At 33.7% G+C, this 23,860-nt stretch overlaps 1 protein-coding gene across 2 annotated transcripts in view; it reads right to left on the reverse strand.

Annotated features, from left to right (window-relative positions):
* Positions 1-6,972: 6,972 nt before the first annotated feature.
* The window catches only part of LOC144973433 (protein transport protein Sec24A-like), a 33,224-nt gene continuing 16,336 nt past the window's right edge, over positions 6,973-23,860 (reverse strand). For both annotated transcript variants that reach the window (XM_078915887.1, XM_078915886.1), the window contains 15 exons: positions 20,835-20,961; positions 19,911-20,020; positions 19,562-19,628; positions 18,955-19,119; positions 18,112-18,269; positions 17,422-17,517; positions 16,897-17,020; positions 16,131-16,289; positions 15,249-15,422; positions 14,545-14,655; positions 13,930-14,108; positions 13,177-13,314; positions 10,412-10,609; positions 9,793-9,896; positions 6,973-8,508 (listed from right to left, as the gene is read on the reverse strand). In XM_078915887.1, coding sequence (XP_078772013.1) covers positions 8,397-8,508; positions 9,793-9,896; positions 10,412-10,609; positions 13,177-13,314; positions 13,930-14,108; positions 14,545-14,655; positions 15,249-15,422; positions 16,131-16,289; positions 16,897-17,020; positions 17,422-17,517; positions 18,112-18,269; positions 18,955-19,119; positions 19,562-19,628; positions 19,911-20,020; positions 20,835-20,961 — 2,022 coding nt within the window. In that variant the 3' untranslated portion in view covers positions 6,973-8,396. The remainder of the gene's footprint in view (positions 8,509-9,792; positions 9,897-10,411; positions 10,610-13,176; positions 13,315-13,929; positions 14,109-14,544; positions 14,656-15,248; positions 15,423-16,130; positions 16,290-16,896; positions 17,021-17,421; positions 17,518-18,111; positions 18,270-18,954; positions 19,120-19,561; positions 19,629-19,910; positions 20,021-20,834; positions 20,962-23,860) is intronic.

The raw sequence follows: 23,860 nt of genomic DNA on the forward strand, positions 1-23,860 counted from the left end.
TGTTAACACATAATTTATCATCACCACCATTATCGTTAATTGAATCATTCTTATATAATAATTATTTAATTATCAGTCAAAGACATCTAAAAATAGAACAACGGTAGTCCAGCACCACAAAAGGATAACAATACAAACACATGAGAGAAAAAAAAATGTAATTAAATTCTAATCGATCACAATTCATATTCAATCAATGATGTTACATTACATTACATTACATTACATTACATTACACATGCAACATACCTGAATCGGAATATTGAGGGGGGAAAAAAAATATTCCATGTAAATATAAAAATCTGTTTTGTGTGTATGAAACTTGAAACAGTACTAGACAAAAACAAAAGAACAATACAAGAAAATTCTGCCTTTCTCAGTGCTATAATCCAACCTTAGGCCTAACTACAAAAAAATCAGCCTGTCCTGATTGAGGACTGAACCGCAGACCTCCTAATTACCGCCTCAATTACCGATAATCAGGAAGTCTGAGGCTCGATCCACAGTCCACAGTTTTTTCTTGTAGTTTTCTTTCAGCTTTGTTTAGCACTGTTTCAAGGACATCGTATTACAGTGCCTGCTCCCTAATTTGTCATGTAAACATAAGTGTGACACGTCTGATGGTGAACAAAAGAATTTATCAACCTCATTATTATAATTATTATTAATGACATCATTTCGTAGATCTGTGTTAATTATAAATTATAGAAACCCATCACGGAATACATGACAATTTATTCGTCCTTTCAATCAAATCATTGTCTACATCCAGGCGCACAAGAACTTTCAAAATGTTTGTTGAGCTTATGATAAATATTAAATAGCGATTTAAAAAAATAAATAATCTAACGTGCTTGAAAATAATAAACCTTTTCACTTATACTTATATCCAAATCTTCTTAAACAATCATTTGATTTTAATTTCACGGCTTAACCTATATTAATGCTCATGCCACAATGCCATTTTTCTTAATTATTTAAATTCAAAACAAAGCTTTACGTATATGTGAAAACAGGAAAGAAAATACAAAAACAAAAATTGTTTAACTTTTAAGACGAGGATATACCAAAAAGGACTTTAGTCGAAGCATTTGGCTCTTATACATGACATCAATGTAAATTGAAAGCTCAAGAAAATGCGTACATAATATTTTCTTGATATATTAAATTTTATCTTCATCAATAGTTGAATTAAAAAAAAAAAAAAAAAAAAACAAATTGTAAATGCTTTGAAATGGAAGACAACAGCCTCGTCTAAGATGTATTTATATCACTATCCAGGAATAGACCAACTGGCTAAGTGCTGTGAAACAGAAGGCATCAGATGTAGGACAAACCATGCGACATGAAGCAGTTTCTCTTTTTATTGGTGAAGCGTAGCAAAAAAAAACTTTCTCTAGGTACCCCGAAAGTATACCTTTATACTTTATTGAAACAAAAAATATACTGAGTGAACAAAACCACTCCCATGTAGCAAATATTCAGTATCAAAATGGAACCTTGAGATTATATGAATGAATCCTTCATTTTATCGTTTCATGACTTATTTATATGTTAAATAAAATACATATCTGACACCTCAAGTGGTAATACGTCGCTGGGAATCTAGACAGGGGAAAATTGAATTTGTCTTCTAAAATAGAAAACTAGGGTTATATTCGATGCAATACTGGGGAGATTGAATACAAATGTCTTGAGCTGCAGAACGCTCAAAGTTCGAATTTCTGGTTAATTGAATTCTGAATTTCCTTTCTGACGCCTGCCTCATCCCGACACGATACCAGATTGAGGCAATGACCCATCGTATGAGTTACATATCATAAAAAACAATTCCTCTCCTCCACCCCGTACTCTCTATATACCGTCAGATGGGGGAACTTTGCCTCTGTGAATATGGAGCATTTTGGGTGATCTCAGTTTTGTCATAGCTATTTTTACGGTTAAAAGACTTGACTTTTTATCAAAGGAAAGAAATAATGACCACAAAACTAAATGTACTCTAAATAGTCCAAAAATAAAGAGGCAAAGTTACCCAAGTGGACGGTATTGGACAGATTTACATCGCTATATAATGTCTCTGAGCTATAGTTCATTTAAACAACATCCACTGTTCTTCAAGAAATCTAAAAAACAAAAAACAAACCAAAACAACAAAAAAACAAAACAAAGCAAGCTAACAAGCATAAACAACTTGAGCCGCAAATATCAAATGTAATTCATTTGCAAATGTGATAATTTAATGGCCTCTACGATAATGATAGCATGGACAATTGATAATATACATTATAATGAGCTTTAATTAAAATTACAATACAAAAGCTTCTCACTCTCTTTTTTTTTTTTACTTTTGTCATTCAAAATAAATTACAGCTTCTGCACATGTAACACTCCCCCCCCTCCCCTGAAAAAAACGAACAAAACTTTATTCACAAAGTGGAAACGGAGTGTAAGATCACTTAAAGAAAATATGCACTGGGTTTAAGAGAAACGTGAGATGGACAGGAAAGCACTAAATTATGATTTAATGCTTTGAGATACAACATCTATAAATGCCATTTCCTGTTCAACATTAAAATTTTGTAATTGTGCATTGTAAACAGCCATACTTTGTATCATTATCATAAAGTATGCTTATTAAAAATTACCATTAATAGTAATGATAATAATAATAATAATAATGAAAAATAATAATAATAATAATAAATAATAATAATAATAATATATAATAATAATAATAATAATAATAATAATAATAATTATAGTGATGATAAAAATAATTTAAAAAAAAAAAAAAAAAATAATAATAATAATAATAATAATAATAATAATAATAATAATAATAATAATAATTATATAATAAATAATAATAATACATTAATAATAATTAAAATAATAATAACAATATAATAATAATAATAATAATAATAATAATAATAATAATAATAATAATAATAATAATAATATAATAATAATAATATTTATGTATCAACATATGGCAAGACATATTTCAACTATTATCACTGGCCCGAACTGTTAAATGGTGAAGGACATGGAAAAAACAAAACAACAAAAGCTCAAGAATTTCTTTGTGGAAATCAATAACCGGACGGCCAATAAAATAACTGGAGTTGACTGCCAGTGTGCTATTTCTGTACATGCTATTCCACTACAGGAATATATAGAAGGAAAGAAATTCTGCATAAATTTCTGCCTGAATATCCCTAGTATAATAATATCAAAATAAATAAGCAAGACTCTAATACGGACTATCAATGAGGATTTAAGTTCACAATGATGAGAATCAAGGATGTCCTTTGCCGAAAACAAACCAAAAAACCCCCAAAAAAGCAAATGATAACCTTTCGCACAAACTTTCTTTATCAAAAAGAAATCATTAAAAAAAAAAAGGATAAATATCCATCTAGCTCCCCTTTCACGTCTTTAAACAGCTTATAATTTCATCATTCAAAAAACAATTCCAAGTCCCTAGCAAAAAAAAAAACCCCAAAAAACAAGACAACCCCCCCCCCCCCCACCCCAAAAAAACAAAAAGACAAAAAAATGAAAGTTGGAAGATTTCACAAAGCTGGTTTTCCGGCTTTATCCAGAAATAGGACATCCCTGGTAAAATGAACAGTTATGAAATATAAACATTTGTAACCTACATCATCTATCTGCTATGTCGGGGTAAACGAGATCTTGAACATTAAATTCCTCAATACAACATGGGTAGGAGTTTTTTTTTTATCATTCAAATATTGAAATCTTCAATTTCTGGCTCATCCCGGCAAAATTACCAGATTGACTTCGCATGTCACATTATATTGACAATCACGACAATGACAGTGCCAAATCAACAACCCCTACACCATATATATATATTCATATATATATGAAATGGCCATGCAATGATATTAATAAATAAATAAATAAATAAATTTGATTTGAAAAACGAAAATAAACACTTAAAAATCCCTTCCCCTGAAAAGAAAGAAAAAAAAAGACTTAATACAAATTATACGAATTAATACACAACAAAGAATAGAAATAAAACCAAAACAAACTATGGAAACAGGGGAAAAGGACAACCCTAACTCTCTCCCACCCCCCCAAAAAAAAAAACAAAACAAACCCCAAAACAACAAAAAACAAACCCCATCATCAATTATAATGCTTCAACTCCATATAATACAAAAAGCACTTTTCTTCTTAACAGCACAATATTATTTCTCAGGGTTTTAATACACATTTCTGTTTACTTTACACAACAAAAATTGCCTACAGAAAATAAAGATTCAGAACAAACAAAAAAAAGAAGAAAAAAGAAAAGAAAATCGAAAGCACAACCATAACTATAATGTAATATAATCATTCAAATGAAATGTGTAGTTAGTATCATCAATTTAATATAAAATTAGCTACGACATATAAAATTTAAGAAGACATCAATCAACAATTTGCAATGATCATGGACATAATACATAATATCACAAGTGACAGTAGATGTTTTTTTTTTAACAGTTAACTGTCTTACTCTGGAAAGACACGTATTTAAAAATTTGGTCAGAAAACTTGTCCTTTTAAATATCGATCGATTTAAATGACGCTCATCTGAGAGAGGGAGAGAGAGAGAGTCATTAAAATCAATCGATATTTAAAGGACGAGTATTCTGGTCAAATTTTTAACTACAGTCTTTCCCCAATATGGCAGTTAACTGGTTAAGGAATAATTACAATGACATCAATTTAACTTTTAATCATCATTATAATCATCAGGCACATTTTTTTTCTCTCTTCTTTCTTTTTCTTTGTATATTTCTTTCTTTCTTTTTTTGTTTTGTTTTGTTTTAAATACCCTTCACAATTATCTATTAGTAGACACATATCTTACATAGCGGTGAGGAAATGAAGGAGAAATGCATTACTATGAAGTTGTAGCAATAGTAGCAAAAAGCAATGGACATTGTAACAGTTGTGATAAGAGCAGTTTAGTCGTTTTTTAAGGTTATTATACATTACTTAAAAACAAACTAGAGAAAGAGCTGTATCACTCGGGCCACTGACGCATTGAAAAACAAAAACAAACTTGAGAGCTTTGATATAGAGCAATATCCACTTTAATCTAAGTCACTTTACATGGAGTTCAAAGCCAACAGCAAAACTTCTGACATCTATGACAAGAATCGACGTCAGTTAGGCGCTATCAAAACTATTTTGACAGAGACAACGCTGTTACCCGGCAAGTATTCATTTTACACCTAAATGCAGTGGAGAAAATGTGAGTGAACAGCCTTTTTCAAGAACTCGAAGTTTGCAATGGCCAGAAACAGGACTTGAACCTGGAACATACCAGTCCTAAGGAGAGTATGATACCACAAGATCGCGAAGCTGATAAAGAAAAATAAGACAGACGAGTACAAGGCAAAAAAACAAAACAAAAAACAGAAATAAAAGATCCCACTGGCAATCTAACCAGAGGCCACCAAAGTCTCACACAGACACTGGCATAGGATCCACGTCAAAAGGGATAAAATCAGATGTCTCCAATCACACCCAGTCATGGAGATTATTTACAAGGAAAAAAATATATTAATCTCTCATAGAAAAAGACATTTGCTCACATCTGACTGCCTCCCAGATGGCAAAAGACCCCAGCTAGGTCATGGACATAAACAAGTCCTTACAATCCAGGAGAAGGATAAAATTAAAAGCCATTTAAATATTATAAGTAGCCGTAATGCTAATAATAATATTAGTAGAAGTAGAGTAGTAGTAGTAGTAGTAGTAGTAGTAGTAGTAGTAGTAGTAGTAGTAGTTAGTTGTAATTATGGTAGTCTTATTGTTGACGTTTTTGTCATTGTTGCAGGCTGAAGTAGTAATGAAAGATGTAATCATTTAACTGTGTTTGGAGAAATAATAAATAGTGTTTTGGAAAAAAAAAATGATCAAAAAAAAAAAAATAATAATAATCTGAAATGAAAAGATCAATGCACACAGTTCATCAAAACTAAACACAAGCAATTGACCACTGACTCACATCCGACACTCATTCAACATCACCAAAAATCTTGGCTGTATACAACGTTGCTTTGGTTCCGTATAGTGTGATACTATTGCATACCTCCTAATATATGCAAATATAAAACTTTCATAAAACAAAGAAATATGATCAACAACGAGCATTGCGATTCTATGAAATAATTTAGACGCGTGTCGAATGAACGACAAATGAATATGTGACCCATCATCTCAAGTCAGAGTTAACCAAACACCTCCTCTCAAGTCTCATGTATTTGACGATAAATTCAATATTTAGTTTCAAAGTCAAGTAGACATAATACAATTTGGAGATCGTGGGTCACAAACAGGAAAACTTGCAAGAAAATAATAGAAAAATATATTTGTAAACACTCTAAAAGATTTGAATAAGACTAGACTAGTAACAAAATAAAGAGAATTTTTTAAATTTAAAATAAATTTAATTCTAGCACTCATCAAATATTTTAAAGGGGAAGAATTTAAAAACTAAGATGTCAATAATATTTCAAACAATCAGATTTTTCCAACAGAACTGGGTGGAAAATTTGTGTACACATTGACAGTCACTCGTTAAATTTGGCTTATCTGTAACCAAAATAGAATTATTTTATGAGAGAGAATATAAGATCATAGTTTAGGGGGAAGAAGGGAGGGAAATCTTGGGAACTTATCTTCCAGACTAACACGGAACACTGAAAAAGAACCATAAAAACCCCCAACAAAATGCACTCTGGGCCTTTTCAGAACTCTGTACAGATATGCATTAATCTTTACATGCATTATCTTACCTTAACCCAATATTAGATATATACAGTTTTCACCAAGACAGCAACAAATGGGATTAGACTCCAGTTTTGTTAGAAAACCTCATCGTAATCCTGTTTCTATTATTTTGGTGAAAAGGTCAGGTTTGTAGTTATAATTTGATTCTTCTTTTTCTTCTCGTTCACGTTTAATGTCTGTGATGACATCTCATTTATTAAGCGTACTGCATTTGTATATCCCACTTCCTTGTGTGTACCCATGCCATTCAAATTGACTCATTCCATGTTTTGCGAGATAATCTGATTAATAAAGGGTGAGAGATTTAGTCGCTCTTCTCTTTTTAAAACTAAAATAAATAGTTCACTAACTGTATAATGATAAGTAATGATTTATTGGAGGGAACAATCTATATATACAAAATAATATGAAATACTAGGAGAATCTAGTACAGTAGGAAAACCTCTTTCCTCTGCTAAATATTTATAAATGTTATTTTGTCACTCTTTTCAATACATACAGGATCATTCAAAATGAAACACCTTAATTAACAATCCATTTGATGTTAGATCATAGGATAAGGATCTGAACAAGTGTGTATGAAAGGTGCCAAACAAAGCAAGAAAGAAAAATAGAAGAAAAAAATTTTTCCCCCAAAAATCTGTCGAGGTCGACTGATTTTTTGGGATGGTTTTTTTTTTTTCTTGTAATATTCTTTCCTGATTTGGCACCTTTCATGAACATTTGTTCAGATCTTTATCTTGGTCCAGTGTCTGCTCCTTAATTTCTTAATTTGACTATAGGATAAAAATCCTGACAGCTCCATAATCAGAGGGGCAAAAAATAATTCTAACCCTGTATTTCATCAAAACACAGCATTTTGCACAAGGTATCATGACAACATAAAATGAAGTGAGTTGCAAAGGGCCAGGACTCACTTTTCTGAATTATCATAACCATCCTTATTTATTTACGGATCATTGACACAACTGATGGGAAAGCACAAGGCGTTACTTTGATAAATGTATTAGAAGCATGGGAATTGTCATGTCAATATCCGGGTATGGGAAAACAAATTGCTGTCTTTAACCGTACTTTTTTTCCCTTCTGTTGTTTTTCTTCCATCCATCACCTGTCATTCTGCTCTACTCTTTCCTGTGTGTGTGAGAACGGAATTTTACCTACAACTTTTACCCAAGGCTTATGCAACTGATCGATGTAAAGCCCTTTGAGCCCATTGGGATAAGGCCCTATAAAAATGCTCTTATTGATCATTATTATTCCATATTTTCTGAGGACAAAGCCTTTAAAATTAACTTGTCTTTGTCCACATTTACGAATTATATTTGAGATATATTACTATTTACTACAACAAAGAAAAAAAAAATCATCAAAAGAGGACTCCTAAGTATATCAATGAATATGAGTGCATACACACCTCCCTCCCAACCAACCCTATCTTTCTCTGAGCATATTATTACATAATTATCACGAGTTTTGTTTTAAACTATGGATTGAATGTGCTGTCAATGAATGGAGAAATAAAATTCTTAACATAAATAGTGTGTATTGTCTCTGATAATGCTAATGCTAAATCATTTGGCCTTTCCTTGAAGGAATTGAAGATACTCGTAGTACGACATGCTACTCTCTGTCCTGTCCTCCAACATGTGATGGAAAAACAAGAATCTGTATTTGCTGTCATCTCTGTGAAAAAATAGAAAGAGAGAGAAAATAAAGGTAGTGAAAATTTCAGTCTTTTCAAGTAGCTTCTATTTCAGTTAATAACATCAATTTCAATTTCATTGATTTTATAGCACTGGAAACTCCATTTTGTAAAAAAAAAAAAAATAAATAAATAAAAAAAAAAAAAAAGAAAGAAAGAAAGAAAGAAAAAGAAAAGAAAAAAAGAGAGATGTCCCAACAACGCTATAAAAAACAACAACAAAAAACAAGAAAAATGACTGATGTAGCCACTGGCATCAAACATAAAATCTGTGCTTTCTTTGAAATTTACAATTATTTTTCACCAGTTTTTCTCTAAAAATATTTGGTTTAAAAATTCGAATGGGAAAATCATAATTTTGCATAATTTGTCTTTGAAAAAATCTGTAGCACAAGCCTGTGCCAAAAGCAGACCTATTAAAAAGGAAAATTTAGTTCCTCAGAACCTATATTCAGGAGTTAGAGGCATTTTTTGATAATGCTGAGGGCAAATTACTTATTTATAAAGCTATTTAAAGTGGATTTTTCTTTCTTTTTCCATTGGAATCTACGAATTTTTTGAAATTTCAAGTAGCTAACTTGGCAAAAGGTTGTTTTTGTCACATTCCACACAAAAATTAATCAATATCAGACCTGCCAACTTGAAAATGGAAAAATTCGTAGTTTTCAGGGGTGATAACACAGTAGACATTATAATTACTTTAAAAAACGACCAATTTGTGTTTTATACATATAAGTAATGCTTTAAACTCGTTTATATACTAACTCTGGTCACAAAACTTTGTTTCAAGAAGTGTATTGAATTAAAGACCTATATATAATTGCAATCAGGACCAGAAGATTAAGAGTAGTAGGCAGGTCTGCAATATCAAAAAAAAAATATTTAGAAAAACTGTGAAAAAAAATCTGTTTCTTTGGTTTCTCTGGGCTTCAAAATGAAAAAAAAAGAAAAAAATCCAAATCAGATACCAATGAGGGGGTCCCGATAGCTCAGTTGGTAGAGCACTCACTTCACATGCAAAGGGACTAAGACCAATCCCAGGTGTAGTCGAGATTTTTTATTGACCCCCCTGTCCACTCAGCAGTGAATGGGTAACTGAATCTGTTAAATTTGGTAGACTAGTGTCCTATCCTAAGGATAGCAAGCGATTGCTATTGACCGTTTCACGCTATAGAAACCGGGCTAAACTCCGGCTTGGCTCTGAAGGACTACAGATACCAATGACATCTATCTAAATGGCAGCTCTGGTTTCATGAACTCCTTACCTTATAACCATAAAGGTAACCCCATGAGGCCTTGAATCCATCAAATAGTTTACAAAACTTCTAATTCCTTCTGATGTTGGATTCTCAAGCTCTGGCAAATCCGTCTGGTTGAGAAAAGAATAAGTTAAATGTGTTTTTTATAAAACTTATAGACTTATAGTTTGTTTGTTTTTAAAGGACTAATTGGAGCTAAAAAAAAATGTACGGATCCCCTGACTTTTCGAGGTTGTTGGTGGGTCTGCCAAAGTCTTTGATGTTTCACTATCCTCCCCACTCCTACTCCATTAAAAGAATAAAATATGAAAATTTATAAATATAGCTCATCTTCATGGATTTACCATGCTCAATGCATTGAACAATGTTTCATTTATTCCCCCAGCAGGCCATATAGAACCAAATTTCCGTTCCATACAGTAACAATTGCCTGCTAGGCACCTTTTTTTTTGTACTCAAATGTTTGCAATATTCAATCTAATTCATATATATTCAATATTATTGCACTTACAATGCTTGTAGCTAGGTACTTAAAAATAAATAAATAATAAAAAATTCAATGTTTATAAATATCAAAACAAATCCTAGATGAAAATTCAAATATAAAAATAAACCATGAACTGACCATGTTATCTGGAATGGACATGAAGTTTGGTTTGTCAAACAGATCCTGACACATCTGATCCCCGACTCCACTGCCGACCAGCATGTACATGGCGTGACCCGCGTCCATCAGGAACAGACCAGTCCTGTCAATGTTGGCCGATGATAACTGAAGGTAAGGAGCTGATGGAATTTCTTCCTTGCCTCTCTTGATAGGTTTCTAGATGGGACACCAGAAAGCAGATAGTGAGAGAGAGGTGGGATGGGAGAAGAAATATCAAACAATCAATAAATAAGTCAAACATGATCATTTAGCTCCAATTTTCTTGGTATATCTATCATATATATCAATAAGGAGAAGGAATTCTTAAATACAGTAAAATTACTTTAAACCGAAAGAAGCTAAACCGAAAAATACCTTAAACCGCAAAGAATTTAATAAATTGTACTAGTTTCTTCATTATCTTTGTACTAATTCTTACGATGAACCGAAATACTTCTAAGAAGGACTTTCTTTAAACCGAAACAATTTGAGACCACCTTCCTTTATTCTCTCTCAATTTTTCTTCAAAAATTGAGGAAGGTGGCCACACGTAATAATGCCCGGCGATATTAAACAAAGAGCGTAAGTATAAGATGAGGGTGATGGGTGGGGTGTAGGCAAAATCTGCACTTGGGCTCGGCCAACACCACAATCGCACAGACTGGAAAAGGAAGACAGCGGGTGACTGGCAGGTGAAAAATGAGGAAAGAGGAGGAGTTGGGGTGTAGAATCACGCAAGCGAGATGTTCTCGCTCGTGTGTTGATGCTTTGGAACTGACTGGATTTTAAACATGAGAATAAGGAAGGGAGGGGGGGGGGGGGGGGGGGTTAGACAACTTACCATTGACATGCCATTTCATTTCCACTTTGTTTAAGTGTGTGTGTGTGTGTGTGTGGGGGGGGGGGGGGGTTCTATGAAATTAGGCCTTTGAACCTAATGGCTTTTCAACAAAAGAGAGATGCCTAGTAGTAGTAGACAGCTTAGCATTGACACGCCTTTTCATTTCCATTTCACTTCACCTCTGAGTTGCTGCGCGTCATTCAATATCAATTATCGCACAAGAACTTTCGATCTTATTAGAGCTTTGCATTTTACTAAAAGATGTCTAAAAGAAAGCACTGTGCTTACACGTTGGAGTTTAAAATTAAAATACTATGTGAAGTCGATGAAAAAAAAGTTGATCAAGACAGAGGTATGTAAAAAACACGGCATCCCAAACTCAACTCTTTCAACAATTTTGAATTGAAAACGAAAACCCCCAAAAATATTTTTAAAACACACACAAAAAAAAATTAAAAATTAATGGTTACGAAGACGGCATTTATTCAACAACTCCATTTAATGGGAAACCCATGATACGATTAAATGAGCAAATTCCTTAAAAAGTTACTACCATTGAAAAACATTGCAAAACGGGAACTTGCTTTAAACCAAAATGTCTTTAAACCGAAATGGTTTAGAAGGTCCCCAAAATTTCGGTTTAAAGTAATTCTACTGTAATATTTTTTTAAACAATTAAAAACAAACAACAAAATAATATTTTAAAATAAAAACTAAAAAACTAAAAAAAAAAACCCCAAAAAACAAAAGTGAGCTTTTATACAGCACAACATCCTTGAAATGTGCTCAGAGCCCTTTCCTTTATAGACATTCTAAAGTCTTGTGCAACATATAACATGTAGGATAAGATAGTGTACCTATTAGATGTCATAATAACAACAACAATAATAATAATAATAATAATAATAATAATAATAATAATAATAATAATAATAATAATAATAATAATAAATGACATTTGTATAGCGTTTTACCCTGATTACAACCAAAATATTTTTTTTTTTTAAACCCCCCAAAAACATAGCAATTTCAATTATTTACATAGAGAACAGACTACACATCTACAACACGATGTAACATTTTGTACATGGTTACAGAGCCTTGAACAATGCTGTTACCAACCATGTACTAAACTATTGTAATGCATCTCTGAGCACTATTTGTGGACATTACTATATCAAATAATAGCGATAATAAAAAGATAAAAATAATTTTACACCAAAGTAGCTGGAATGATGTGAGTGACAAGCCTTTTTCAAAGACTCAGATTTGTTCTTCCTAGTACCCACATGTCATACCGCTTGACCACAAAGCCTTACAAAGGAGACACCAAAGTGGAAGCTCTTAAACTGCTGAATACAAACTAAAGAGATTATTTTGTTTGTTCACTGCTAAACATGTTCTCCTTTTTTTCCAAAAACTTGCACCATATAGATAGTGGATTATTGTAATTCAGTGAATTCATCTTTAAACTTGAGCTTTTATAAACTTGAGCGTTTATATAACGCAATATCCACTAAATGTGCTCAAAGCGCTTTACAAAGGGTCCCTGACCAACAGCAACACGCAACATGTAGAACGAGACATGACGCCAGTTAGGCGATAATACAATTTTTCAGACAGAGACAACGCTGTTGACGGCTGGGTACTCATTTTACACCTGAGTATGGTGAGAGAATGTGAGTAAAGAGTCTTTTCAAGGACTCAACTTTGCGCTGAGCAGAGCTCGAACCCAGGAGCTTCCGATCCGAAAGCGAGTGTCATACAACTAGACAACATAGCCGCACTTTGAAATAAATCATTGATTTTTAAAAATGGTCATCAGCCTAATACTGATGAAAATCCTCACATCAAATAGAAAAAAAAAAAACAAACAAAAAACCCCCACAAATTTGGAAGTTACCTCAGTATTGAGTCTGTGCAGAGGATAAAGATGAGGGTACAATGTCTGAATCAGGTAACACAGCGGCTGAACTTTGAACTCTTGCATGGCAAACACCCTTTGGTCTAGCTTGGTACTACTTGATAGGCCAAAAGCCGTCTGTTGTGCAGGAAAGAAAAGAATAAAGGGGCAAAACGATTAGCCTCAAGACTAAAATACATCATATTCTTATAAATCATTTGAAAAATGAGCCAATCAAACTATTCAGAAATAATTTATAACAGAAAAATATAAATATAGCACTCCAGCAAAACTGAGCAAAAAGAAGAAAAAAAAAAGGTGGGTCAAATGATAACCACCAAGACTAAAAAAAACCCCAAGACTAATTACCTACTGTTAGGAGACTACAAAATGATGCAATATTCGTATTTTTCTTTTTTTTAAAGTGCTGAGATGGGATACACTCTATCATAAAGCATTTTCCACTGGATCAGCTAGCCAACTACACTGCTGGGTGGACAGGAGATCAGAAATAAACAGCCCTTGGCTGCAACCAGGACCCATTCTGGTACCTTTGCTAGTAAGATGAGCATTCCACCACAGACTTATTTGGATCCAAAGTGATTCCCCCATCACCTTCCCTCCAATTAAATGACAAAAGAAGTTAAGATCTACTCTAATTGTATAACATTTTAACTGACCACAGAACACCCCCCCCCCCCCCCCCCCCTTAAGAAAAAAAAAAACCCCACCAAAATCATGAACTTTACTTACACTTTTCATTAAGGCTAAAATAAACATAGGTAACAGTCGTAGAGAGTGAGGAGCAATGAGTTGTCCCCCTTTGTCGGAGCCCCGTACACTCTGAGCATAGGCTGACAGTGCGTCCATTACTGCATTGATCATTGCATCCCGAGCATCACTTATTGAAGAATTTATAGACCTGTCAACAGCTGAAAAAAGAATAAAAGTTAAGACTTCATTGGAAGTTGATAAGATATTAAAAATGTTTATTTATTTATTTATATTTTTTTACTATTTAGGCCGTTGGCCAATCGCCATAACATATAACATCTCTGAACAAATATTTCTAACAATTACAATAATAAAGGGATAACATGCTTTTCGTTATCGTTTATAGCTTAAAAAAACAAGCAATAATAATAATAATAATAACAATAATAATAATAATAATAATAATAATAATAATAATAATAATAATAATAATAAAAGATTATGAAGATATCTATTACTGACATTAACCATGAAAACAAATATAAATCTAAAAACAACAAACATCAATCATCTTGCAAAGACAATTATATTATTTTAAGCAGTGCCTTTTATAATTTTAGCCGTGTTGTTATAGTCAAAATAAAAAGTACATACCCATTTTGGACAACAGACAAGTAATAGCCTGCTGATCGGCTCTAACGAAGACCTCATTCAACTGGCTGGTGACAGGGACACATAGAGTGTGAACACGTATTCTGCGCTCTCCTGAAGAAAAAGAAGAATTATTTTTATGCGATATCATACTGTGATCAAACCAACACAAAACACTGGGTTTTTCAAATGTATCTAAGTTTGTATTACCCAAAATTACATCACGACACAAAACAAAGATCTCGCTAAGCAAATACAGCCATGAGCTTCTATATCGTGCAATATCCATCAATACAATAGCTTTTACTTTTGACACATCTTATGCTGAAAAGATAACATCCCAGCCCAAACTGCAATGACAGAATATTTCCTTCATGGCAATAAATATGTAGGGAGACCAACAACATCAACAGTAACTACCATGAACCAGGATCTCTCTACATATCAGAAATTTCTGGATTCAGATGAGGCAGAATTAATCCCTGAAGAACTAAGAAATATTGCAATGACCTCCGTACTAAAGTCACAACAAGATCTTGACAGCCTCAAAACTCTGGCCCAGGACCGTGACCAATGGAACAATTAACAACATGGATAGAGCAGTCATACTCATCGACTCTGAATGTGTCACTGAATCACACAATTCTCAGCAAGCGTCCTTTGGACTGCGAGGCTTACTACTGCTACTTTACTTTGACCAGACTTACCTTTGCTAGAAGTGTAGAGAAGGGCTGCTTGGAAGCTTATACTACTGGCGTCATTCAGATTGTCCTCAATGGACATCTGCATCCCAAATCCAGCATCAGGGTTGATGTTGGGAAGAGAGAGTAAATCCGTCGACCGGACAAAGAAGTTACCATGGAACGTGTGAATACTTAAACCTGGGAAGATGAAACAACAAGAATATTTTATTAGCAATACCAAGTTCATTAACCAATTAAAGGATTAAATACTTGTAAGAAATATGAATCGACAATTCATCTTTAAAAACAGATGATGGCCTTTAATTGGACAAATCAGACTAACCGGGTTTGTAAATAATTGAAAGAGTGTCATTGCTTTTTAATGATATAATATAACAAATAAATAAACTTCTTCTTCTTCTTCGTTCCTCTGATGGACATCTATGGCTGCAGTCCGATATTTGCTATGAAGTCTGTGGTCCGCTTTAGGTCCTCAGCCTCACCATAGAGCTTTGTGTTGAGTGTTGTAGGGGTGACCCAGTGGTTCGAACGTTGCACGTTGTATAATGGGCAATCCATAAGCACATGTAAAGTGGTTTCATGGTCGGTTCCACATGGGCAATAAGGGGTTGTTCCAATACCTAGCTTTGTAAACATATGTCCTCTTAGTCTATTGTGTCCTGTTCGGAGGCGGAATAGAGTGACTTGGCTACTTCGCTGAATGGCATGGATTGGATCCATACACAATCTACACAACAAGCAGGATCCAAATAAATAAACATAATTCATTCATAAGGAAATTGCTTTTACAAACATAAATAAAACAAATGATCATAAATTCTATTTTGTAAAATCTAACCAAAAAAAAAAAAAAAAAGAAGCAATACTAAATCTTAATCCACTCACCTCTCGAGCATCTTATTCTCATGACGGCTTCAAATCCAATCTTCCTCGTCAAGTACCGTCTCAAGTCCGTTTCGAACTTGTCCATCAACTCCACATTTCTCACAGAGTGAAGGGATGGGAAGAAATACACACAACCTGCCGAATACTTGGATATACAAGCTGAAAAACAAGATGGAAATTTTAAAAAAATAATTAAATCAAGTTTTAAAGTTCTAGAAACTATTAATCAACCAACCCTAGCCCTCTACCTCTGTCCTATCCCCTCTCCCTGGAGCAGAAATTTTCAACTGGGTGTATTCCACACCCCAGGGTGTACCACTTTCAGACTTGCCAACCAACCTGAACCATTTGAAATGATTTATCATATTTTTCCCAATAACTATGGGTGTTTTCTCTTATTTTTTCAACAAAAAAAACACACAAAAAATTTTCATGTGCAAGCATCCATACTATCAAAATTTAACATTCACTGAATTTATGGAGACTTATCCGGGTAGGAAAATCCTGCAATTCCAATGACAATCATCTGTTTGGTCCCTGAGATTTTCATTTAGGAAGAGACGATATTTTATGATTGTCGAAAGGTTCTAATTTTATCATCCACCCCCCCCCCCTTTTTTTTTTAAATTACAAACTCTGACCATACAGATATAGAGGGATAGACGGCTCAGCAAGTGACCTCCTGCCCACCATGAAAGGTCAAAGAACCCCACCCAGCAGTCAGTGTGACAGAGATTAGATATTGACGAATCAAATAAGATCTTACAAAGGGTGGCCATGTCTGCATATTGCCCACTCATCAGGAAAAGATCTACAGCCACTTGCTGGGCAGAAAAGTCCAAGGACAATTTCTTGTAAAAGTCTGTAGCTGGTCCAATGTTAGCAACATTCTGGAAAAAAAAAAATAAAATAAAAAAAAAAAGAAGGAAAAATAAGCGATTTTTAGATTTGTTTTGACATCAAGCCAATTTGAAATTAGAGATCTTTGAAAGCTTATTATATACTTGAGATCTAAATGTTTTAAAATCCAGTTATTATCCACTTGTGTACTTTTTTCAGTTGGTGGATTATACTTGAAGCAGAGAAAGAAAGAAAAAAAAAACCAAAAACAGAGAGAGAGAGAGAGAGAGAGAGAGAGAGAGAGAGAGAGAGAGAGAGAGACGCACAATAGAGAGCTACGACAATAAGGAACCACCACACAATTATCATGCGCTGATGACAAAAGCGTCTGAAAATAAGAAGAAGACAAATAACATTCTAAGTGAAGGGCATAAACCTTGGCAATTCTTACCTTTCCAGACGCAGCACTTTCCCTATTCTCCAATGCTCCGACACCAACTGTTGGAAGGCAAGTTTGCATGACAGTCACTCGGCCACCGGTTGGACCCTGTTGAAAAAGTAAATATCATCAGACCATAATAACGATAAAATATACAATAAAAATAAAAATTATAATAAATAAAAGAGAGATAAAGTGACAACATAATTCATGAAATCTCAACCCTGGAAACCAACAATACCTTCATTATGCAACTCAAAACACACACAAAAAAAGGAAGGACCCCCCCCCCCCCCCCACCCAAAAAAAAAAAGCGAAACAAATCAAACAAAAAAATTATAGAAATGAAATCTAAAAGCATTTAAAACCCTAATAAGGATCCTCCTGAATACCAACTAGAAAAATAACACGACTATTTCTTAAGCTGAAAATGTCATGTGCAGTTTCCACTTCCGTGCTTTTATGCTATCAGGGCGCTGAAAATGTCGTGCAGTTTCCACTTCCATGTTTTTATGCTATTAGGGACTAGTTGCCAGCATTCAATTTTTAAAAAGTTTATCATGTGGAGAATTATTATAATATCTGGTAACCATATGTCATGAATTTATAAAATTATGACAACTGGGATGCAGACATGACTTGTATCATTTTATTTTCCAACCAGAGTTGTCTTCGGGATTGAAAAAAATTTCCACAACTTACCATTAATTTGTGTGCTGCTTGCAAGGCAGGACCTAGAGCACTGCCCGTTTCCAGGTTGCCTTTGAAAAGATTTGGGAGCTGGTTGAGCAAGTCTATGACGAGATCTTTGCTTTCATGAAGGTTGACTAGAAGGTTGTCCGGACAGGGTAGAAGAGGATCTGACAAAAACAAAAAAAAATTAATAAAAATGTTAAAATCTTTTTAAGAAGTCTAGGATATCCAAATGTCATTGGCAGAAATGTAGCTCAAACAATTTTTTTGTCATTAAGCATAGCAAAAGCTAAACATTTGGAAAAAAAGTGTGTATGAAACAGTGCCACACAAAGCAAGAAAGGAAAAAAAAATTTTTAATAACAAAAATTCCTCCAAAATCAGTCTTCGTCAACTGGGAATCGAACTTCAGACCAGGAATTCTTTACAAGAGCTATTGTAACAATTGTTCCTTGTGGAATATGGTTAATTTTTTTTTGGCAAGACAGAAATATAAGTAGTAGAATCAGAAAGTATCAGGATTGACCAGGTAAGACTATAACTAACATTATATCCTAGATTTCTTATCATCTGATAATACATCAATCTAAAACATAAACTTCTGAAAACAACCAAGGAAATCATGCATTATTAGTAATGAAGAAAATATTATTATTGTATTTTTGTTTTGCTTTTTGTTATTGGCTGAAGAAGGGGTTTGAGCCTGAAACATTCTGTGTTTGGTATTCTGTTCTGTTTCGAAGCTGTTATATTCATTTTTATTCATTACTATTGACAGCCCACAGCTTCTAGTGGTTTAGTATCACAGGGAAATTTCCATCTATTCATATAAACACATTTTATAAGTCTTACCTTCTAAATCCGGCACGCACAACATCTGTGGCTGAGACAGTCCCTCGGACAAATTGAAGTAGTAAAGTATTTTGTCGTAGCAAACAAAACCCACTGCAGTGCGGCCATCGCCAGGGAGCTTGCTGAGCTCTTCAAGAAGAACCTGGCAAAACTGGGACAAGTAACCTGAAACAGGAGAGAGCATTGTCAGATGTTAGATTATGCGCTAAATTTCTGACTTTTACGTCATATGGAGCAGATAATATTAAATCAACTATTCTTCTTCTTAAAGATTTAGTGTATAATTATAATAATTCTATCTCTTTAAAATGTGACAAATGTTTTTATTTTGTTTTTTTTTTCTCTTCTTTGTGATGTTGAAATCTTGTCAAATAAAACTAAGAAAGGAAAAAAAAAAAAAGAAAAGAAAGGAAAAAAAGGAACCTTTGCGAACTAAGTAATACAAACTTTATCAAACTTCACTTTTTTCATAACAACCTCTAATCACCAAGAAGATCAATACAAAATTACAATTGCTTATTTAAAAAAACAACAAATAAATAACAAAACTACAAAAAACCTTACAAAATTGGTTTGCAGTAAACTGTAAAACTATAAAACTATTTACCAGTTTCGACAGCATTGAAAGACACATCCAATAGGAACAGGTAGACTGCTGGTTGTGGTGGACGTAGCTGGAAAAGTCAAAATAACGTACAATATTCAATCACAATCTATAACCAAAAGAATCTAAATCTGTTTGATGGCTTAGTTTTTTTAAAAACCTTAAAAACTTAATAAAAGTTCGGCAAAAATCACTATTTAAGTTAAAATAAAGATCAAAGCAGGAGGGTTTTTTCTTAAAAATAGTATTAAAATGACCAGCCTTTAAGGTGGAGCGTAAGGGACATGAGGATAAAAAATAGGAAAACAATAAAAGGAAGGTAAAAAAAAAAAAAATTTAAATTATGATTTACCATGTATTCTGAAGGCGCAATGAATTCAATGGTAGCCGATTTGATCTCAGGTCTTCGCTGAGGGTCACCATAGGATTTGCTGACAGGGTCAAATGAAAATTCATCTGGTACTAAAAAATGAAAACAATAAAACCGAAACAAACCATGAAATGATTTCAACAAGGTTACTGATATTGAGTTCATGACAGAATGATCAAAAACCTGAAGTAAAGAATAATAATAAATGACACATACTAGGCGATATAAACTTACACCCCACCCTTAGAATAAAATTTTTAAAAATAAAATAGAGCTTTCATATATAGTGCAATATCCACAAAACGTGCTCGAAGTGCTTTACAAGGGGACCCTGACCAACTTCAACATTTAGGACAGGACATCATGCCTGTTAGACGATATTACAATCATTTTGGAGAGACAACGCTGTTAACGACTAAGTACTCAATTTACATTTCACGATGGTGAGAGAATGTGAGTAAAAAGCCTTTTCCAAGGACTCAACTATGTGCTGAGCGAAGCTCAAACCAGGACCTTCCGATCCGAAAGCGAGTGTCATACCACAAGACCACATCACCGCAACATAATGGTGTAACCAATATCCATTAGTAAATTGAGTTCAAAGACCTCTTAAAATGATTTACCTATTTCACCAATAATGATACAGCTAATGCATAATTTGTAAAATTGTCAACAATTTAAAAAAAAACAAAAAACGAAACAAACTAAAAATTACAAAAAATAAATGAAGAACAAGAACAACATTTTTAAAAATTAAAAATAAAAGCTTTTAAAATCTTTAATTAAAAGTGACAAAATGGTAACTTCAATGAGTGATTCCATTAATGATCTTTCCAGCCACTCATTTGTCGAGTTAAGTGTAATATAAGGACATAAAACCCAACTTTCAAAAACATCTCCACTTACATTCGTTTACTCTGAAACAAAGATTGCACTTCCATCTCTTGGTATCAACAAACGTGACAAATGGGTTGATGTACGTTCTGCAGGAACGACAGCGGACAATGACACTTGATTGGATCACAGGAAGTTGCTGTATGTTGGGAGTAACCAGAAAAGAGAAATTCAGTTAAAATCAACAACCATTCTATAAAACATTCACTAAAAAGTCTGATATTAAAAATATCAAATTACCAAAAGCTCAACAGAAGATCTTCCAAGAGATTAGGACCATTTATGATCTTATAAACAATGCAATGTGGGGGAGGGAGAGAGACTGATGTAGGAAAAGCAGAGCTGCCTACTTGTAACTTTCAAAAATTCGTCGTTTCCAAGGGGGAAAAAAAAAGAAAAGAAAGGAAAAATTAACTTTAAATAGCTTTACAAATAAACCATTTGCCTCAACATGATCCAAGAATGCACTAAAATCCTGAACATAGGATCTGAGGAACTAAACTATCCTCTTCAGTAAGATTTATTGAGTTAAAGAGACCTATGCAGCTCTGTAGCTGCAGCCAAAAATTTGTATTTCTACTAATATTTCGCAGTACTAGGCAGGTATAGGAACGGGATCTTTCCTTTTGTAAGAATGGTAATTGTCCAATCATAATCAGTTAGTTAGAGAGTTCACTTCTAAAAATGAATGGATGTAGATACATCTTAATCTATCAAAGTGTTAAAGGACAAATTCATTGGTTTAAAACTTCCTCTCAAAGACTTAATGATTTTATCTGTTGAATGTCTTACCCAAATGCATACCTTTTAAAAACTGAAAAAAATTATTCAAGCTCAACAGATGTTCTAAGGATTGAAGTAACGTGTATGTGTAATTAGACCATTGTGTGCGTGAGGGCATGCATGCTTGTTTGTATAAATGACATCTTTTTTCTATTTAATCAATTCTACCATTCTCCAACACATAAAGCTTGTAGTGACTTTTTATTCAGAATAAGGCATTATACAAGTTATATTTATTATTTTTATCATTGAAATGGACGGCAAACCAGAGACTTTGACGCCAACATTACAATAATGAAAAGAATAAAATTCCAAAGCTACAGCAATTAACTCTATAGCTGCTGAGCAACGCGTCATGCGTTGATCGGTCTCTTCGCGCTGTGCGGAGTAACGTAGACTGCGTTGTTTGCATTTTCTTTATAGTTTCGTAAATTTTAGCAGGTTAGACTTTTTATTCCACAATTTTTCCATTTACTTAGTCATTGAGAGTGATCTTTATTTTGGTACCAAACATTTGGGTCTTCTTATCCAACACAGTTCTCACAATGTCATTATATTAGGTGTACCCCCATGCCCTTTTCGGACATGAAAATAAATACACAATTTTTTAGTGAAAAAATTCCGCGGTTAAAGGGTTAAATCATTATCAAACAAATAAAAGGATGAAGCCAAAAAATTCTCAAAGTCAGTGAAAAATTAGAATTGAAATAATTGCACTCTGAAGGGTAGCAGGAGAGAGATTATGAATAAAATGGCAAAACAATTTCTACAGCTTTGGAAAATTATTCCAAGTCAATGATGTTGCAAGAATGCGAGTAACAGGAGCTGTGGAAAGACCTATAATCTAATCCTTGTTCACTAAGATTACTTGTCAAATTCTATTTATATATATATTTATTATTCATTTATTTGGAAGAAATAGACAGACAGATAGAGGGAGTGCGTGATAGAGAGAGAGATAGAGGGAGTGCGTGAGAGAGAGAGAGAGAGAGAGAGAGAGAGAGAGAGAGAGAGAGAGAGAGAGAGAGAGAGGGGGGGGGGAAGGGGGAAGAACTGTGCCAAAATACTTGATGAATTGAACTTTTTAATATGAAGGAAGCACACATATGCGTAAACACACACGCACACACACATACAGAGAGAAAAACAATCAAAATCCTACTTCTCACCAATTCGTAGTTAAAACCTTGCCAATAAATAATGCTACAACTACAAAGGAACCCCAATTTCTAAACCCTCAAATTGCCAACCATCAACTCATTCAAAACCATAATTGGTCTTGTGTCACTCTTGACACTTGACGCCAGATTGTCTAGGCTGCCGTCATAAATTGTATTCACTTTTAATAAAAATTTTTTTTTAAATGGACAATGCAAAATTAATGGAAAATTTGTTGAGGTCCATAACCTCAGAATTCCTGAATCTGCAGAAGGTTATCACCAGTTTATTAAAAATTAAATAATATATCAAGACATCATTTTTGACCAATTTTCAATTCGATTCTAATACAAACGGTGTCTATTTTATGAATTTAGAACTACACACGTCACATATTTCGTGAAGGATATCCATTCGGTCAGATGAACATTTTAAAAAATTGCGGAAATCGAAAATGAAAGAAATGATAAGCAGGGTTACTTCACTTCTGGCTGGGATGAAAACAATTTCCATAATACATAATGTAATGTACAAAATTACCTCATCTGGCTGGCTATGATATGCGATAGAGAGTTGGAGGAGAAAAAAAACCAACAAAACGACCACCACCCATTGGAAGCTTTAAAGGACAAGTAGGTTATTTCATTCTTTTTCAAAACTCAAATGTGTAAACTTTCATTGCTTGATGTTTTAACCCTTTTCATCTCAAAAAGTGAATGATCTTTAAATAAAAGAGGCTATGCACTATGTGGTCTAGTAGTATGAGACTCGCCTTCGGACTGGAGGGCCCAGGGCACCCGAGTCCCACTTTGAGCAGTGCATAGTTGAGTTCTTGGGAAAGACTCCTTACTCACATTCTCTCACCGTACTCCGGTATGAAACGAATATTTGGTCAATAACAAAGTTTTCTATGTCGAAAAAAAGATTGTAGCATCGCCTGAGAGGTGCCAAGTCTCGTCCTATACGTTAAAAGTTGATGTTGGCAAGGAACCCCTTGTAGAGCGCCTTGAGCACTTTTAGTGGATGGATGGATATAAATTGCACTATATAAATGCTCAAGTATTAAGATGGCATCGAAAGTCTACACAACTTTTGGT

This window comes from Berghia stephanieae, chromosome 5 (genome assembly GCF_034508935.2).
Source record: "Berghia stephanieae isolate SIO BIC M18660-M18661 chromosome 5, UCSD_Bste_1.3, whole genome shotgun sequence".
NCBI lineage: Eukaryota > Metazoa > Mollusca > Gastropoda > Nudibranchia > Aeolidiidae > Berghia > Berghia stephanieae.